Source organism: Hibiscus syriacus, unplaced genomic scaffold (assembly GCF_006381635.1).
Source record: "Hibiscus syriacus cultivar Baekdansim isolate YM2019G1 unplaced genomic scaffold, ASM638163v2 tig00002841_pilon, whole genome shotgun sequence".
In the NCBI taxonomy this organism is placed as follows: domain Eukaryota; kingdom Viridiplantae; phylum Streptophyta; class Magnoliopsida; order Malvales; family Malvaceae; genus Hibiscus; species Hibiscus syriacus.
In genome coordinates, this window is record NW_024061948.1 from 805,333 (window position 1) to 823,542 (window position 18,210).

The 18,210-nt window shown below is 35.5% G+C and overlaps 1 protein-coding gene and 1 pseudogene across 3 annotated transcripts; both read right to left on the reverse strand.

The window, feature by feature from the left end:
- Window positions 1–10,076: 10,076 nt before the first annotated feature.
- LOC120158911 (probable serine/threonine-protein kinase abkC) lies at window positions 10,077–14,501 on the reverse strand. Of its 3 annotated transcripts, XM_039169652.1 has the most exons (7): window positions 14,297–14,501; window positions 13,464–14,010; window positions 12,672–13,385; window positions 12,236–12,505; window positions 11,851–12,006; window positions 11,424–11,539; window positions 10,077–10,097 (listed from the first exon to the last, which is right to left on the reverse strand). In XM_039169652.1, the coding sequence occupies exons 1-7, from the start codon at window positions 14,302–14,304 to the stop codon at window positions 10,094–10,096; spliced, it is 1,815 nt and encodes a 604-aa protein (XP_039025583.1). In that variant the 5' UTR covers window positions 14,305–14,501; the 3' UTR covers window positions 10,077–10,093. The 3 variants fall into 3 exon arrangements, with proteins under 3 accessions (XP_039025583.1, XP_039025575.1, XP_039025581.1); XM_039169644.1 differs by having other exon boundaries at window positions 12,672–14,010; XM_039169650.1 differs by lacking the exon at window positions 10,077–10,097 and having other exon boundaries at window positions 11,305–11,539; window positions 12,672–14,010.
- A 2,340-nt stretch (window positions 14,502–16,841) lies between these two features.
- Window positions 16,842–18,210, reverse strand: LOC120158935 (annotated as a pseudogene).

Here is an 18,210-nt window from a genome sequence, read left to right on the forward strand (position 1 = left end):
TAAGTAATTAAGGGAATCGTTGTTGTTCCCAGAAGTCATGTGTTCAAGCACTAGCGACTGTAAGATTGATTGAACGTTTATTGTTAATTGGTTGAGAGTATTTAAAACAAATAATATTTTGTAATCACCTTTAGCTTAATTAATTTTTTTTTGAATAAACTTGTAAATGAATTCACAATACAACTCTTTTTAAAGACGTCAAAATTAAAAAAAAATACAAGTAAATTCTTAAATTAATTTACAAGTTGTCAACACACCTTTTCGTCCTACTAGGATTCAAACTCCTAAAAATATGATAGAATTTTGCTAGGATTCAAACTCCTAAAAATAGGATAGAGTTCTACTATTATTTAAACTCCTAAAGATGAGATCCACAAGCATTATAAATAGTCATTGTAACTCACTATTGTAACACATTCAGAAAAGATATACGAGATACGAGATACCAAGCAAAAAATTACAAGCAACTCGTAGTCATTTTTCGAAGCATTTATATTTTGAAAGGTAATGTTCATACTTTCGCATGTTATTTTTCCTTACCCTTGTTGTGTTTTGATTCGAAAGAAAACCGAAAGAAGTGTTTTTGGCCAATGAACATGGGCGTTTTCGAGATCTATTTTTGTAGATCTAGCCCCCGAGGCTTGTGTTTTTTGAAAAACTATTCAAATTTTTATAAACGGGTCGTGTAGATCCGTGTGTTTTGCCTCTACAGTATGCCCATTTCGGTCCCCTGATTTTAAATACAAGCAAATTCTTTTTTTTCTTTGATTGACTTTTAATTTCGACCCCTAATTCATTTTTTGTTTTAATTTAACCCTTATTATTTATATGTATATATATATATATATATATATATATATTTTATTTATTTATTATAGTTTTCTTTTTTTCTTTTTTTTGCGTTATATTATATTATTTTTCTATTATATATATATATATATATATATATATTCTTACTTCATTTTATTTTATATTTCTATGATTACTATTTTTTTAGTAAATATTATATGTATATTTATTTTTCATTTATTATTATTATTATTATTACTATTTAGTATTTATATTATATATATATATATATATATTATTTTATTTATACTATTTATTTATTTTCATTATATTTTTAGTTTCTTTGTTTTTTTCTTTTTTAAAAAACACTTTACCTTTTTTATTCTTTTTGTATATATATTTTATCTTCATTTATTTTATTTTATTTTATTCAATTTCATTTTTTTTTGTTTCATCCAATTATTTTATGTTTATTATTATTGGTTTCATTTATTTCATTGGTTTACTCTTTAGTTTTGTTACTTTCTTTTATTATTATTATTTTCTTTTAACATCTTATTTTTTAAGGGTATTTCCGTAAACTCATTAAGAGTAAGTAATTCTGATCAAATTTTACCTTTTAATTTAACTTGCAATTTTTTAATCAAAGACAACTGGAAATTACGTAGTACCGAAAGGGCGGTTCAAGGGTGCTAATCCTTCCTTGACCGTAACCGACTCCCGAACCCGACACATCTTTGGAAAGACGCAGATCAGGTAAGAAATAGGGTATCCGATCAATCCATTTGTTTTAAATAAATGATCGGTGGCGACTCCAATCCACATTTTTCAAGTCGAAACTCAATTTCGGGGCCCAACCGAAAGACGGTTGCGACAGCTTGGCGACTCCGCTGGGGACACATGTAAGTGAGTAAGGCTAAGGTAATTTCCAGTTGTCTTTTTAACGAAAAGGGTAAGTTTAAATTTTAAGATAATATTTCGATCCTTTTTACTTAGTTTTGATTATATTTTCGAGTAAATAGTTGGACTAATTGTTTTCTCATGATTTCAGCCTTCAAAGTTTTTTTTTCATCTAAGGCTCTATACCCGAGCTCTAAACCCTATTTTAAGTAGGGGTGAAAGCGACGCCTTCGTGTGAATTTATTCACCGTGCGGGCCTAGCAAGTAGCCTTCGGGATTCATATACCTTATGTCTTCGTGTGAATTTATTCACCTTGCGGGTATAAGGGAATGTGTCCCCTCGAGTTTAACTTAGTTCACACAAGCCTGTGAAGGGTTTAGGACTAAGGGTCTGGCAAGCCCAATGGGGCATCGGTAAGCCTAAGGGGGCACCGGCAAGGAGAACTCGGGTACCGTTTTTAGAACCTAAACTGGAAGACCATGGAGAATTAGAGCCTACCTTGAAACCATATTTCCGAAACCTAGGATATTTTTACCTTAACCATGTCTTTTTTTTTCCTTTCGTCAGTTATTTATTTATTTATTTTACTAATATTTCTGCCTTGTGTTTGTTTTTTTAGCATTTGCATCATAACAAGATGCTATTGATCTTTAAAAAGCGTTTGTTATACACAAAATAATCTGAATTAATGGATAAAGGTGTTGTAATACAAGAGATTAAGAACGCCGAGGCACGACTATGGTCTGAGATGACTCAGAAAGAGAAGGGAGATAGTTTTCAGGGGAACTACGTGTCAGAGCTGGTTAGCTATGCCTCTGTCAGCCTGAAACAGAATGATGTCCAAGAGTTGCGAAACATTTGGGACAACTGGAAGAATGTTAGAAAGTAGAAGTTCAGCCAACAATATGGTGATATTGCCCTCTTACTTCATGTCAAGACTGATGAGCCCCTGCTCCGAGCACTGATTCAATTCTAGAACCCGGGATATAGTTGCTTCACCTATAACCGAGAGGACATGGTGCCCACTATTGAAGAGTATACCACACTACTGCACTGCGAAAGCATCAGACTAGAGAAGGCATATATCAAACATATCAAGGGTTATCCTTTTAAGAATGGACTGGCCAAGATTGCAGGGGTTGAAGAAAAGTGGGTGACTGATCGACTCCGATACAAAGGTAGCGGGGAAGGAATCGAGTGGATCCATATAAAGCAACTAATGAAGAACCACCCTGATGAATGGAAGACTATAGATCTTTTTGCACTGGGTCTGTACGGTTTGATTATCTTTCCGAAGACCTTGGGGTGCATCGACGCAGCCGTAGTAGAACTATTTGAACAACTTCCAAGGCGAGTCAACCCAGCGCCGACCATCTTAGCCGAGACCTTTCGGTCTCTTAATCATTGCAGAAGAACTGGTGGAGGAAGGTTCATTGGATGTGTTCAGCTCCTACAAGTCTGGATTCACAGCCACTTCTGGAAGACTAACGGTGTTGCCTACCGCCGATTCAGCACTACCTATTCACCATTGGGAGAGTTCATCACTATGAAATGGCATGAAGGCGCTTCGAAAGAAGAATGGATGAAGGTCTTCACTCATCTTCAGGACCGGGATATTACTTGGAGAGCCCCCTGGTTGTTCCTCAGTGACGTTCTTTTCTGATTTGGGGATTCTGACACTATGACCTTACTTGGACTTTGGGGTGCAGTTGGTATGCTCCGTTGTTGGCACTTAGACAGTATGGGCACGTCAGTTTATCCCAGCAACATACGGATTATCTACATCAGAGTTTGTGTATCACGGTGACAGTTATAAGAAGAGGATCAAAGAGGCAGCCGAGTTATGGAAGAAAGTATCCCGGATGGATGTCGTGGCTGTCAGAGATATGCTTACTCCAGATTATATGGAGTGGCGAAGATTGAGAAAGAATGATAGCATCCCGATGCCAGACTGTGAAGACACCCGGACCGGAATATCTCAGGCCTGTCCCTTCTAAACTTGAGATAGTCAAGGCAGAGTTTGAAGCTGTGAATAATGAGCTGAAACAGAGAGTTAAGGAACTTGAAGTTGAACGTTATCAATGGAAACTAGATGTCGGTTCTCATAAAGATAGAGCAGACAAACTAGAAAGGGAGCAGAAAAGAGTCTATTTTGAGTTTGAAGACTTGAGAAAGGGGTACCAAGATAAAGTCAAGGATAACTCCTAAGAATCCAACGCCTGAGAATCCAAATGGCTGATCTGGAGAAACAACATGAGAAAGATGGTCAAATAATAGCTTCAAAAAGCAAGCGAGTGAGCTTCAGATAGTGCCCTTCGACGGGGGTTTGCAGTGGCGTTTCCTTTGGGACCAATCACAACAAAGGGTGAAGGCTAGAGACACAGTCATCCGAGATTTCCTGGATCAATTACAGAAGGCATCTTGCCATCTACACGGCCTGGCAAGGGAAGCTGGAGTGGTCCAACAAGGCATACAACCAGTGACAGATGAAAACAATAGACTTGTCAACATGCTGGAAGTTGTTCGGGGTATAGAGGATTTAGTTCGAATGTACATTTGATTGTTTTTATGTCTCTTACAAGATAAAATATTTTTGTCGAAATAAGGATTATTTATAATAATGGGCATTTTTCTGGATCAATGCCTCGAACATTTCATGCATTTTTTTTATTTTGCGTTGTGCATCTACATTTCATTTTTAAGCATTTTCATAAACATGAAATTTCTTCATGGAGGATTTGATGAAGTGGTTTTAACCACATGACACCACATGGAAGCAAGATTGTAACATCAAAAGAAAAAAAACTGAAAACAATACAGTGGGAGCTTGATCAGCTGATTGTAGGATAAAGCCTGCCAGAATGATCTAAGAAAAGAATCCCCATATCCTAAGGGCTACGATGTTGAAGCTGTTACCACATAAGAAGCCCCAAACATTCCTCTGAAAATTGTAAGGCGCTTGCCGAAGAATGGGGCATGGCATATACCATTTGCACTTAGAGGATTGTTTTGTTTGAACACGTCTTTGATCTTTCATGTTTGCTTAATCTTTTGAATGATTGAATTTATGCTGCTTTCTAAGGTGGAGCAATTGAACAAATTTTAATCTTTAGTTCTTCGAATATTAAATGAATTAATGATTATTTTAATTCTTCAAGAATTATAGATTTTTGACATATGGAAAGATTAGACCTTTCTTACCCTGTCTCAAACCCCAGAATAAAATACCTTGATTCTTTGCCCAAAACAACTCGTGGTCATTACCAAAAGACGAAATTTTGACATTACCCCCTTTTGAAATTCTTGAACATTGCCTTTATCTTTTTGATGCACTCATACCTTTCTTTGAGTCAATAAGATCACACCACTATCTTTTTTAGACTAAAAAATAACCTTTCTTACCATTAAAACCCAAGGCATTGAGTTGTTCATTTTAACATGAGCATTCTTCTAAAGAACCAACTTGGGGCATCTCGTGGGGAGCCTGAATATTGACACATCTGGGAAAAAAGAAGAAGGATTCATTCAAAATAATTCTATCATACATTAATTACATTGTTTTCATGTGAATAGAATTAATCATGAAATGATGAACGACTTTCTTTCTTTATCCCTTCAAAACATGAGAAAAAATATATCCCTTGTGTCCCCTTTTGAGCATGTAGTATTTTTCTTCTGATTCAACCCTAACCAAGGATCACCCTCCACACTGGGGGGCAAGGTGGAAGAAATATGCTCACATGAGCGAAGACATTGATTCAGATGAGATACCAAAAGGTGAACCAAATGCCAAGTGTGAAGATTCAATCATAACAAAAAGGGTAAAAATAAAAAAGCAAAGAAGCAAAAAAGAAGAAAACAAAAAAAAAAGAAAGAACAAAAATCAAAAGAAAAAGGGACAAAAAAGCACATGCAAAGATTCCCTAAAGACAAATGGTACATCAAGCTTCAAACTATGAGATTGATCAAGCACAATCATTCTCGAATCACTGAATCACTTCACTCGAAGATCATAGAGCATCAAGAGAGAGAAACATTTTGAGCAAGATTGAAGGCATCAGAATGAATTGATCATTGGTTCAACACCCTGAAACACTTGTTTGGGCCTATTTATCATTTTCTTTCATAACCATGAACCCTGGCTACATTACGTGCCTTAAAGTCCCTTCTAATCATACATGGATTTCTAAACAAAAGAGAATATCTTCAGATTTCATCCCGCCCATCAGGATTAATCTTTGTTTGCAAAAAACAATGTAATTAATGCATGGTAGAGAAAAATAACAAAGGGGGGGTTCAAGACGTAAATCTTGAATAACGTCTTGAAACCAAAGGAGGATGACACAAATATAAAAATTGTGCAACTGAGGCGATCACACAAATTCCTTGATAAGGCATCGCACAATCCAAATGTGACTATGAAAGCTGGGAGTCGGAGAACACTTCCAGTAGAGGAGCATGCAAGCTACCCCATCAAACCTTTGAGCATCAAATGCCAAACCTTTGACCAAACACAATAACCTGAGACCTTTTTATCATTTCCTTACTTAACCATTTCCCAAAGATAGCTTTGATCTTGGCACGTGTCAAATAGCTATAATTTATTGAAGGATTAACATTGTAATTAAACATTTGATATCCAATGAACTCTAGTTTTATGATTCGTCTCAATTGTAAAACCGTGAAAGAGACAATATTTTCAAAACTTTTGATTAAACATTTTTCGAAACTCTTTATTGATATTTTCATAACTTTGAAAATAAAAGAGAAAGAAAAACATTTTTTTTTCAAACAAAACAGTCTCTCTAGAGTGGATCTTGGTAAATGACATGTGACTCTTAGACACAAAACTCATGCTCAGAATCAATGCTGAAGCAAGAAATGAGGAACATTTGGGGCATCTTTGGAGATTCAACATCAAATATTGGGGCATTTTTGGATATTGGGGCATCATTTGGGGATTCAACATCCTAATGCAAATTATCAGACCTTTTTCAGGAGATAAAATATAACCAATTCATGTTACATGCATCTTATGCATATATTTTAGAGCATCATATTTATCATTTTCCACATACATAATTTTTTACAGCTTTTAGAGTCAAGTTTCAACTTCAAGACGAAGGATACTCGATTCAAAAGCACATTTAAAGAATCATGTTGGTTGCTTAACTCAACAGCAATAAGCTACACTTCGACCAACTCGACAGATTGAAAGTTTCTCTCGAAACAACACAATTTGCTCGAGAGTGGATTTCAACTTCACGACAAAGGATATCTAGCTCGAAGCCAAACTTCACAATAAAGGGGTCTCCACGGTTTCAACTTCACGGCGAAGGGAATTGTGTCCACCCGCAACATACAATACTTGGGTTTCAACTTCACGACAAAGGATATTCAAGTTAAGGCTCAACTTCACAACGAAGTGGCTATCCGCGATTTCAACTCCACGACGGAGGATAACGTGCCACTCGAGACAACACAAGTTCAACTTCACAACGAAGGGACGACTGGTTGTCAACAAACAACTTCCCAAATTCAAAGCCAATTTCAACTTCACATCGAAGGATATTGGACTCCAGACAACACAAGTTCAACTTCACGACGAAAAGACCGCTGGTTGTCAACAAACAACTTCTCAATTTCAGAACCAATTTCAACTTCACAACGAAGGATATTGGACTCCATACAACGCAAGTTCAACTTCACGACGAAGAGACCGATGGTTGTCAATAAACAATTTCAAATTTTAGAGCCAATTTCAACTTCACAGCGAAGGATATTGGACTCAAGACAACTCAAGTTCAACTTTATGACGAAGGGACCGCTGGTTGTCAATAAACAACTTCCCAATTTCAGAGCCAATTTCAACTTCACAGCGAAGGATATTGGACTCCAGACAACACAAGTTCAACTTCACGATGAAGGGACCACTGGTTGTCAACAAAAAACTTCTCAATTTCAGAGCTAATTTCAACTTCACAACGAAGGATATTGGACTCCAGACAACGCAAGTTCAACTTCACGACGAAGGGACCGCTGGTTGTCAACAAAAAACTTCCCAATTTCAGAGCCAATTTCAACTTCACAGCGAAGGATATTAGACTCCAGACAACGTAAGTTCAACTTCACGACGAAGGGACCGCTGGTTGTCAACAAACAATTTCCCAATTTCAGAGCCAATTTCAACTTCACAACGAAAGATATTGGACTCCAGACAATGTAAGTTCAACTTCACGACGAAGGGACCGTTGGTTGTCAACAAACAATTTCCCAATTTCGGAGTCAATTTCAACTTCACAACGAAGGATATTGGACTCCAGACAACGCAAGTTCAACTTCATGACGAAGGGACCGCTGGTTGTCAACAAACAACTTCTCAATTTCAGAGCCAATTTCAACTTCACAACGAAGGATATTGGACTCCAGACAACGCAAGTTCAACTTCACGACGAAGGGACCGCTAGTTGTCAACAAACAACTTCCCAATTTTAGAGCCAATTTCAACTTCACAGTGAAGGATATTGGACTCGAGACAACGCAAGTTCAACTTCACGACGAAGGGACCGCTGGTTGTCAACAAACAATTTCCCAATTTCGGAGCCAATTTCAACTTCACAACAAAGGATATTGGACTCGAGACAACACAAGTTCAACTTCACAATGAAGGGACGGTTGGTTGTCAACAAACAATTTCCCGATTCCAGAGCCAATTTCAACTTCACGATGGAGGATATTGGACTCGGAACAATGCTACTTACTTGGATTTCAACTTCACGATGAAGGATATCCAATTCCAGGCTCAACTTCACGACGAATGGGCCACCCGCGGTTTCAACTTCACGACGAAGGGAATCGTGCACACAAGCATCATCTATCTTTAGATTGGATTTCAACTTCACGACGAGGGATATCCAACTCAAAGAAGGATTATCTCTCAACAAAGACCTTCGAGTTCGACTACGCTCAGCTCCAAGGCACATCATTTACAGCATAACTCAAGGCTAAAAGGGTTATCTGCCATCAAAATTTTCGAGTTCGATTTCATTCAGCTCGATGACACATCAATTGCACTACTTTCCGGTTGCAGTCGAGGTTTTCAAGTCGATAAGAGGACCTGGGTTAGCCGTGCCTGAGTGACAAGCAACCATTTTCAAGCAGCATAGCTTAAGTCAAGAAAAAGCTATTTGTCAATGAAGATTTTTGAGTTCGATTCCGATCCAAGGTCTTTAAACCGAGAAGAAGACTGAAGGGCAACGGGAAGCCGCGTGCTGATTCAAATTCCGAACTACGGCTTCAATTTCATATCATTTCAAGATGAACTCGACTTCACGATGGAGGAGTCATTCGTAACTCAATTCGACAGGGAGTTATTGAAACATCAGAGTCAATTTTCAACTACACTGAACGAAAAGTGTGTCTTTTAATCTTTGCCCTATCCCCGTTACACGACTATGGGCAAAGAGGGGCAGCTGTCAACACACATTTTCGTCCTACTAGGATTCAAACTCCTAAAAATAAGATATAATTTTGCTAGGATTCAAACTCCTAAAAATAGGATAGAGTTCTACTATTATTTAAACTCCTAAAGATAGGATCCACAAGCATTATAAATAGTCATTGTAACTCACTATTATAACACATTTAGAAGATATATACAAAATACCAAGCAAAAAATTACAAGCAACTCGTAGCCATTTTTCAAAGCATTTATATTTTGAAAGGTAAAGTTCATACTTTCGCATGTTATTTTTCCTTATCCTTGCTGTGTTTTGATTCGAAAGAAAACCGAGAGAAGTGTTTTTGGCCAATGAACGGGGGCATTTTCGAGATCTATTTTTGTAGATCTAGCCCTCGAGGCTTTTTTTAAAAAAAAATTATTCGGATTTTTATAAACGGGTCGTGTGGATCCGTGTGTTTTGCCTCTACAGTATGCCCATTTCGGTCCCCCTGATTTTAAATACACGCAGATTCTTTTTTTCTTCAATTGGCTTTTAATTTCGATCCCTAATTCATTTTTTATTTTAATTTAACCCTTATTATTTATATGTATATATATATATATATATATATATATATATATTTAATTACATTTTTTTTATTTATTATAGTTCTCTTTTTTTTTTATTTTTTTGCGTTATATTATATTATTTTCCTATTATATATATATATATATTATTTTTTATCTATGTTTACTTATTTATGATTTTTTTACTATATTTTCCTAACGTTATATATATATATTCTTACTTCATTTTATTTTATATTTCTATGATTACTATTTTTAGTTAATATTATATGTATATTTATTTTTCATTTATTTATTATTATTACTATTTATTATTTATTTTATTATACATTTATATATATATATATATATATATATATATATATATATATATTTTATTTATACTATTTATTTATTTTCATTATATTTTTAGTTTCTTTGCTCTTATTATTATTTTTCTTTTTTAAAAAAATACTTTACCTTTTTTATTCTTTTTGTATATATATTTTATCTTCATTTATTTTATTTTATTCAATTTCATTTTATTTTTTTTGTTTCATCAAATTATTTTTTGTTTATTATTATTGGTTTCATTTATTTCCTTGGTTTACTCTTTAGTTTTGTTACTTTCTTTTATTATTATTATTATTTTCTTTTAACATCTTATTTTTAAGGGTATTTCCGTAAACTCATTAAGAGTAAGTAATTCGGATCAAATTTTACCTTTTAATTTAATTTGTAATTTTCTTAATCAAAGACAACTGGAAATTACGTAGTACCGAAAGGGCGTTTCAAGGGTGCTAATCCTTCATTGACCGTAACCGACTCCCGAACCCGAAACATCTTTGGAAAGATGCAAATCAAGTAAGAAATAGGGTATCCGATCAACCCATTTATTTTAAATAAATGATCAGTGACGACTCCAATCCACAATTTTCAAGTCGAAACCCAATTCCGGGGCCTAATCGAAAGATGGTTGCGACACAAGTGAATAAGTTGATCAAACTCACTGAATATATCTTTTAAAATTAAATTACTATTATTATTAATGATATATTTTTATTAATCATTAAATTTATGATTAATTAAAAAAATATGAGAATACAAGGAAAAAAACAATAATTATTTTCTTAGAGCGAGTTGAATCCAAATATTAAATCAACTAATGATTAAAGAGAATGTTTAAAGAAAACTCATCAAATAACCTTAATGTAAACTGATCCAAATATTAAAAACAGTAACTATTCTTAGAGCAAGTTGAATTTAAGAAAACTCATCACATGATCTCAATGTTTAAAGAGAATGTTGTTTTCTTTAGAGGTCTTGAATTCAAACAGTTTCATCTATAAACAGTTTCATCTATAATGTGTATGCGTGCATCGTTAATGATTAAGAAATATTTTGAACATAAACAACCTTGTAATCATAACTCATACTAGTGAAAAAAAATAGTTTTTTACACTTTATTTCCCCTTTTCCCTGTTTTGTTTTGCGAGTTATGGGGGAGTAAGATATAATAAATATAACAGCAATGACAATTGTTGAAAGTGAAGTAATTACACTAAGGATGAAATTTCAGATTAGCTCAAAAATCTCGATATGAAATGCTTTTTCAACACTGGTATATATTCTAGTGTTTTGCCCCTATCAAAATTTGTTTTCTAGAAACAGCAACACATGAACCTTAACATCTCCAGAGCACGGCGCCATGCATCCATGTTTCATGGAGCCATCAGCCCATCAATGGTGTAGGAAAGAGATTTTGCCCAGTCCGCTCTGAGTAGCAATGTCTGTAGCGTTTGCATCACGTTATATCCGGGATCTAATTTCCTTTGCCAACCCTACAAGCATCCGAACATGATATCGAATTCAATAACGATTACATTGACTACGTTTCTCTTCATATTATAAAGGCATTTCAGCCCTAGGACTATTACGAAACGATCCCGATTCTATCCTCCAGGCTCAACTAGTCAAGAAAATATAACCCTACTACGTATGAACAAGAGTAAACACACTGACAAGGACTTCCATCCTAGGAGATAAAAGGGCAGCAAAAGACAAAGGGAGTTGGAGTCGAAAAAAGACATCTTGAGTGATCGGTCAAAGATTCGAAATGAATGTTTGCACTCTCGTCAAATAGAGAAGTTACCTCAAGAACCAACATTGTGACCAACACAGTGCATACGTTGCCATCAATATTGACTTTATGACGCCTTACTTTCTCAAGCAGTTGTTCCATGCATTCAGCCGGATGGACTAGATCACCCTCTGGAGTACCCCAAAAAGTGAATGCTTCATCTACTTCCTGTCGAAACACGGTATTAGACAATCAAGCAGAAGATGAACACACATATAGAGATACACCATTAAGCATTTGCCTAAAATGACGGACATAGAGAAAGGGTGAATAGAAAAAGCATTCTGGACAGGTTGACTAAATGGGAAAATAACAAGATAACAAAGAAAGCATTTTCCAAGTTCCTCACTGCCCTGAAAGCTTTTAGCACAGTTTGGATTTTATCTATTTACATCACCTCAATAAAAGCCTTTGGGTTCGGGCAGTTTTGTCGATGTGATATTCTAAGTGTACACTCAGCAGCAGTCTGGCCATCCCTTCGGGCAACAGCCTTAAAAAATTCCAATAAGTTCAAACGATCACTCTTAGAAAGTTCAGCAGTCATGCCTACATCAAGGAAAATAACATGAGGCTTTGATTTAAAGAGCTGTTTTCGAGAAGACTTGCTCTGAGACACTCGAACAAGGATATTTCCAGGATGCATGTCAGCATGAATGAAGTTGTCCACCTGAAAGAAAAAAGGAATCTTTTGATTACTCGAACCACACTGAACTCTTATATTTCAAAGAAACAAGACAATGGGAAACAGGAATCAAGCATCATCAAGTAGAAATCAATATTCCCCCCACCCCCCTCCAGAAGCATAAGAAAACCAAGTAAAAGTAGTTACCTACCAAAAGCATCTTTAAAAGTGCATGAGTTCCAATATGAGCAAGCTTGGTCTTAATCCTGTCATGTCCTTCAAATCCATCAACATAGTGTGCAACACTTTCCCCTTGTTCATATGTTTCCACTAAAACAGCAGGGTGCACAAGTGGATACACTGGCTTGGGAAAAGAGACATCTTTCCAGCTTCGGAAATTATATATAAAACGGTTCAAATTTGCCGCTTCCCTGGCAAGATCAACTTGAGACATCATGAAAACAGCAAACTGCTGGACACTTTCATCCAATCTCAACCAGTTAAGAGTTGGAATGAAATTTGATAATTTTGCCACCGAGTTGATAATAATAAAATCTCTCCTAATCGATTCACCAACACCAGGATGTCTAACCTTTACCGCAACTAACATGGGCTTGACCCGTTTACCAGGATAGCGGAACCTCAAAGAAGCCCGGTGTATCTGAGCTATACTTCCTGAAGCCACAGGTTCCTCTTCGAAACCTTCAAAAATTTCAGAAAGCTTGCGTCCAAATGCTCTCTCAATAGTTTTCTTTGTGTAGGCAAAGCTGTGTTCAGGAGCTTTGCTGTGAAGCTCAGAAAGCTTGGTGCATAGATCTTTCGGGAAGAGATCAGGTCGTGTTGCTGCCCATTGACCCCATTTTATGAACGCTGGACCTGCTGTTTCGAGTGTGCGATGCACAACCTCAAGCCACATTTTCCTGAACTGGAGGCCACAAGAGTCGGCAAATGGTGCCATTATTATGCTCGGAGAGAACAAAACACCAAGATACAGAGCCCTCACTAGCAAGATAACAACTTCCATCACTGAAAGTAGTATTGATGAAACAAATGCATGCCCATCTTGTGCACGAATATACAAAGAATTCGGTGATAGGAAATAATCTGTCTCTACTACCTTCCTTTGTGCCAATGCCAATCGTCCGCATCCCAATCCAAAAATACCAGGAACTATCAAATGTGAGCGGAACAAAGCTAAGCTGACTGCTTGAGCAATCCTGCTCATGCAGGGGAGCGTATGACAACTAGAAGAACATTTTCGCGTGAGCTTTTTCCAAGCAACTTGGGCATTATGAGTCACAGCACTACTTGCAGAAAGGAAGGAACGGTACCTAGAAAAAGAACCTCGAGATATCTCCTCCTTGGTATTATGCAAAAACAATGGAGCCTGTCCTCCAATGTTGAACCTACAATGGGAGTATACTCTATACTGCAGTAATCGCAGCCCGATAGTAACGACTGGTCCATACTTGCTAAATTCTGAATGGCTCCTTGTTGGGGTTGAAGTAGCAGATGCTGCAGCTTTCCTAATATTTGCAAATGTCAAAAGTCTGCATTCCAATAATTCTCGCATCATTTACCAAGCAAATTCTATAAAACCTTATAAGCAATTATAACTTTCTTACGCAGAAAAGGCAAATATTCAGACTCCAATTGTTAATTTCAGACAGAATAGCACCGATAATTCTTTAATCCATCAAACTCGACATAAAAAGCTAATGGAAACAGATTTTGCAAGAAGCTCAGCCTTTTAATCTAATAATTCATTGTGAAATTCATTAATGCAGGTGATCATTAGAGAATTCTAAAACTAGAGAGAAGGTTAAAGAGGTGAACCTGGACATGGAGATATGTATATAAAGAGAGAAGGTGAAAAAAAGAGAGCGTTGGAGAGGCTAACGAGCGAAGGCGGTGAATGATAGAATAGGAATAGGAAGACGAAGGCGAAGAAGAGAAGATCTTGAATGCATTGTCTCATTGATGTTTCCCTTCTAATTACCGATCAAAACTCGGATGCGTTTTCAATTGCCCAACCTTCATTCACCTCCTGTCAGTTTGGTAAAACTTAGCGGCGCCAGAGGAAGAAGAAGAAGAAGAAGAATAGATCCGCGCCAACCTCAATGGGCCTAAGAAGATTCAATATCACTTCAACTATTTTTATCCATCCTTTCTGGGCTTGGCCTTGTCTTTATTCTATGATTTAATACTTCTTTTGGCCCCTACACTATCATTTAATTATTAGTTTAGCCCCTGAATAATTTTTATGAATTTAAGGGTTTTGAAATTTTTGATTTTTTTTTTGTTGAAAATTTTGATTTAAGATTTAAGTGTTTAATATTATTGTTAATATGAGTTGCTGAAAAGATAAATGATAATTTTAGATATAATATTATAAATTAATTAACATGTATTTAGATTATATTTAAAATTTTAATATTATAATATATAAAATATATTTATTTAAATTAAGAGAAAAATATAAATAATATTTTTGTTAATAAATAAGTTTATAATGATTATACATGTTTCATGAAAATATATAAATTTTATCCAAAAAAATTGGCATGATGAGATGTAATTTTTTAAAAACATGCATAATATAATAGTAATATAATTATATCTTGATAAAAAATTATAAATTTATAAATTATAAAACAACCACACCATATTATAGCAAAGGAATATTAAAATTAGCACGAACCAAATGACCTCAATATAGTTAAAAGGATGGTTATTATCTTTAAAGATATCAGGTTTGAACATTACATTTGTAGGGGTGTTTGAGCGTTCATTGTCAAATAATTGATAGTCTTTTAAACATATATTACGTTGTAATAATTCTAGACTAATAAAAATATTAAAACTATACTTTTGACTCAAAAAATATTTTTTTAAAACACAAAATTAAAAATATATTTTTTTAATTTTTATGTTTGAGTTGAAAAAATACTTTTTTTAATATTATTATTTATAATTCTAAAATTGTTTCTAATCTTAAAAGTACTTTTAAATTGCTTGTACTATTATTTCATTTATCACTATATATCGTCTCTTTTTTCACTTAAGAAATGACCAAATGAAAATTGCCACGTGTAATGGGAAAAATTCTTAAAAATTCTAGAAAAACAAAACGGTTTGATAAAATTTCATTTTAATAGAATTTCTTTGAATTTTTTCTCATGCCTCTAGTATTCTTCTGCTCAAACCAATACCTCAAAAAGATAACAATAATTCATTTACTACGGAGATCACTTGTTAGAGCTTAAATAGCAATAACGGATCAAATAACTATAGTTTTTGAATTACAAGAGTTTGAATTCGGAATTTTATTTTAAAATTTAAATTTATTTTCAATGGTGCATGAATTAGATTACAGGGCGCGAAATGACAAAATTTCAGGGATGCAAAATAATAAAATTTCAGGAGTGTAAAATTAGATATTCAATAAAAAAAATATAAACTACGTGAGAATTTGAAATTTTCAAAATTCAGGTCATCCCTATCTTCAACAGCCCAAGCCTTTGACAACTGCAGCCTTCGGTCCATCCCTGTTTTCGACAGCCCAAGCCTTTGACAACTGCAGCCTTCGGTCCATCCCTGTTTTCGACAGCCCGAGCCTTTGACAACTGCAGTGTTGCTTCATCTTCCTACTCCTCTTCCATGCAGCAAACTGAAAGCTTTGGGTTCCAATCAATGTAGGCTGTTCAATAGGCCATTGTTTTTTCTTTTCTTTTCTTTTAACCCAAACAGTGTATCTTGAAAAGAAAATTCACCAGATTAGTTCATACATAGCTTGATCAACTTCATAAATATTAGGAAAAGTAGCAATCCAAGGAAGTGGATTTGAGAACAATACACAAACCTGATGACAAAGACATACCTACACAACATTGAAGATGGAAAGGAGATGTTGATATTAAAAACAATCTTCGAATAAGTTGACAAGAAAGGCATACAAAAAAAAAAAACTACGAATGAGCATCAATGTCGTTCGTGTTCTTATTCACTGCAGCTAATCGAAACATACCTGCACTTATGGAAGCTTGTTTGACAACCCTTTTTCGAATGATATTTCCCTGACGTGCTTATTCATCTAAGAAAAACGATGCCAGCGCTCCAGTGGAACTACACCAGATTTCAAAACTACGAATGCAAAGACCATGAAACAACTACGGATGAACATCCATGTGGCACATGTTCTTGAAAGACTCAAAATCATAAAGAGAAAGCTTGAAGGTTAACAAAGATCCAATGCAGCCAATCAGAACATACCTGCAGTTATGGAAAGCTTATTTGACAACCCTTTTCGAATGATATTTCACATGCACGCTTATTCATCTAAGAAAAATGATGCCGGCGCTTGAGTGGAACTACACCAGACTTCAAAACTTTGTGCTATATGTTGGATAAACAGCTTATATACAAGACAAACAATCAAGACGAATGAATATATTAATATTACAAAAACCAAACCAAAGTGCATATCCATTCTAATATAATGACAATCAGGGCACAGTAGCATCTTGAGCTTAAACAATCCAAGAACTCTCAAAATGAATACAATGTTACCACTTAAATATCCGTTTGAGACATTACCGGTAATCCACCAGATTGAAGCACTAAACAGAAAATGGCATATTGGATTACTTCTAGAGTTTCAAGTACCAGCATTAGCCAAAGCTTCCATAAATGAATTGCATGGAGATTCCAAGTCAAAGTGGAGCTGCCTAGCTTGTTGCTCTGTCAAATCACCTGCCGCCCCCATCTTAGCCAACCTTGAAATCCATTCCTTCATCTTTATCTTCCCCTCGAAATCAGGTGGCAAAATACTAGACTTATTGGACAACAATGGATACACTTGATCAACCCCCACCATGTTAAGTTCCAATGAATCCATGGCAGTAATAAAATTCTGCACACATTCCACCACACTGGCAGCAGAGGCAGCTGCTGCTGCATGTTGCTCCACAGTGGCGGCCACACCGGATGACACTAGATGATTAATAGCAGCAGGGCAGTCCATTTTATATGTATCTGCAAAGCGTTCAATGCTAGGGGCAGTGTCTTCGAGTGTGGAAGCCAAGGTTTTGAAATGGGCAATAAGCTTTCGGCACTCAGTCTCGCATTCGGATGATGAGATAATGTCCCTCACATAAGCCTTCTCAAGCTTCTCTGTTGCCTTGATAATGGCATACAGGCTACAGCTCTGCAAAATTCTCATACATTTCTCTCTCGCTCTTGTGGTTCCATAGTTTAAACTCCATGAAAGCAAGACTTCTATATTGAATATAAGTGTCCACTTGGGATCAAATAAAAAGGGGTTTCTGAGTTTGAGGATTGGAGAAGAGAACGGGACACGCGCAAAGAGAAGAACAACACTTTATTCACAGCAAAAACAATTGAATCAACAAAAATTAATTAGATTGCTATAAATTCATTATTGATAAAGATTGGTTTTTTTTCTTCCTGAGAGACACATAAATCCAACCAAAATCGAAATCACTGAAGAAAAAGAAATATAACCAGAAACGAAAAACATGAACTTTATGTCATCTTCATCATCAGAAACTTAAAACATCAAAATTTATTTACTTCTCATCTGATTTTCCATGCAAACAACAACAGAGGCGGTAAAAGAGCATACGAAAAGGATGATCAAGACAAAACAAAACGAAGAAACACTTACCTTAATTCATCCCAAAACAAGATAAAAGCCCCAAGGAAATTCTAAGTTCATAGATGAAATTATA

Bases quoted from the DNA above. Each gene is read 5' to 3' on its own strand.
- LOC120158911 (XM_039169644.1), bottom strand. The intron at 12,506-12,671 runs GTAGGTAACTAC...TTTTTCTTTCAG, and splicing joins CACTTTTAAAGATGCTTTTG to GTGGACAACTTCATTCATGC. The intron at 12,007-12,235 runs GTGATGTAAATA...GTGTTTCGACAG, and splicing joins ACCCAAAGGCTTTTATTGAG to GAAGTAGATGAAGCATTCAC.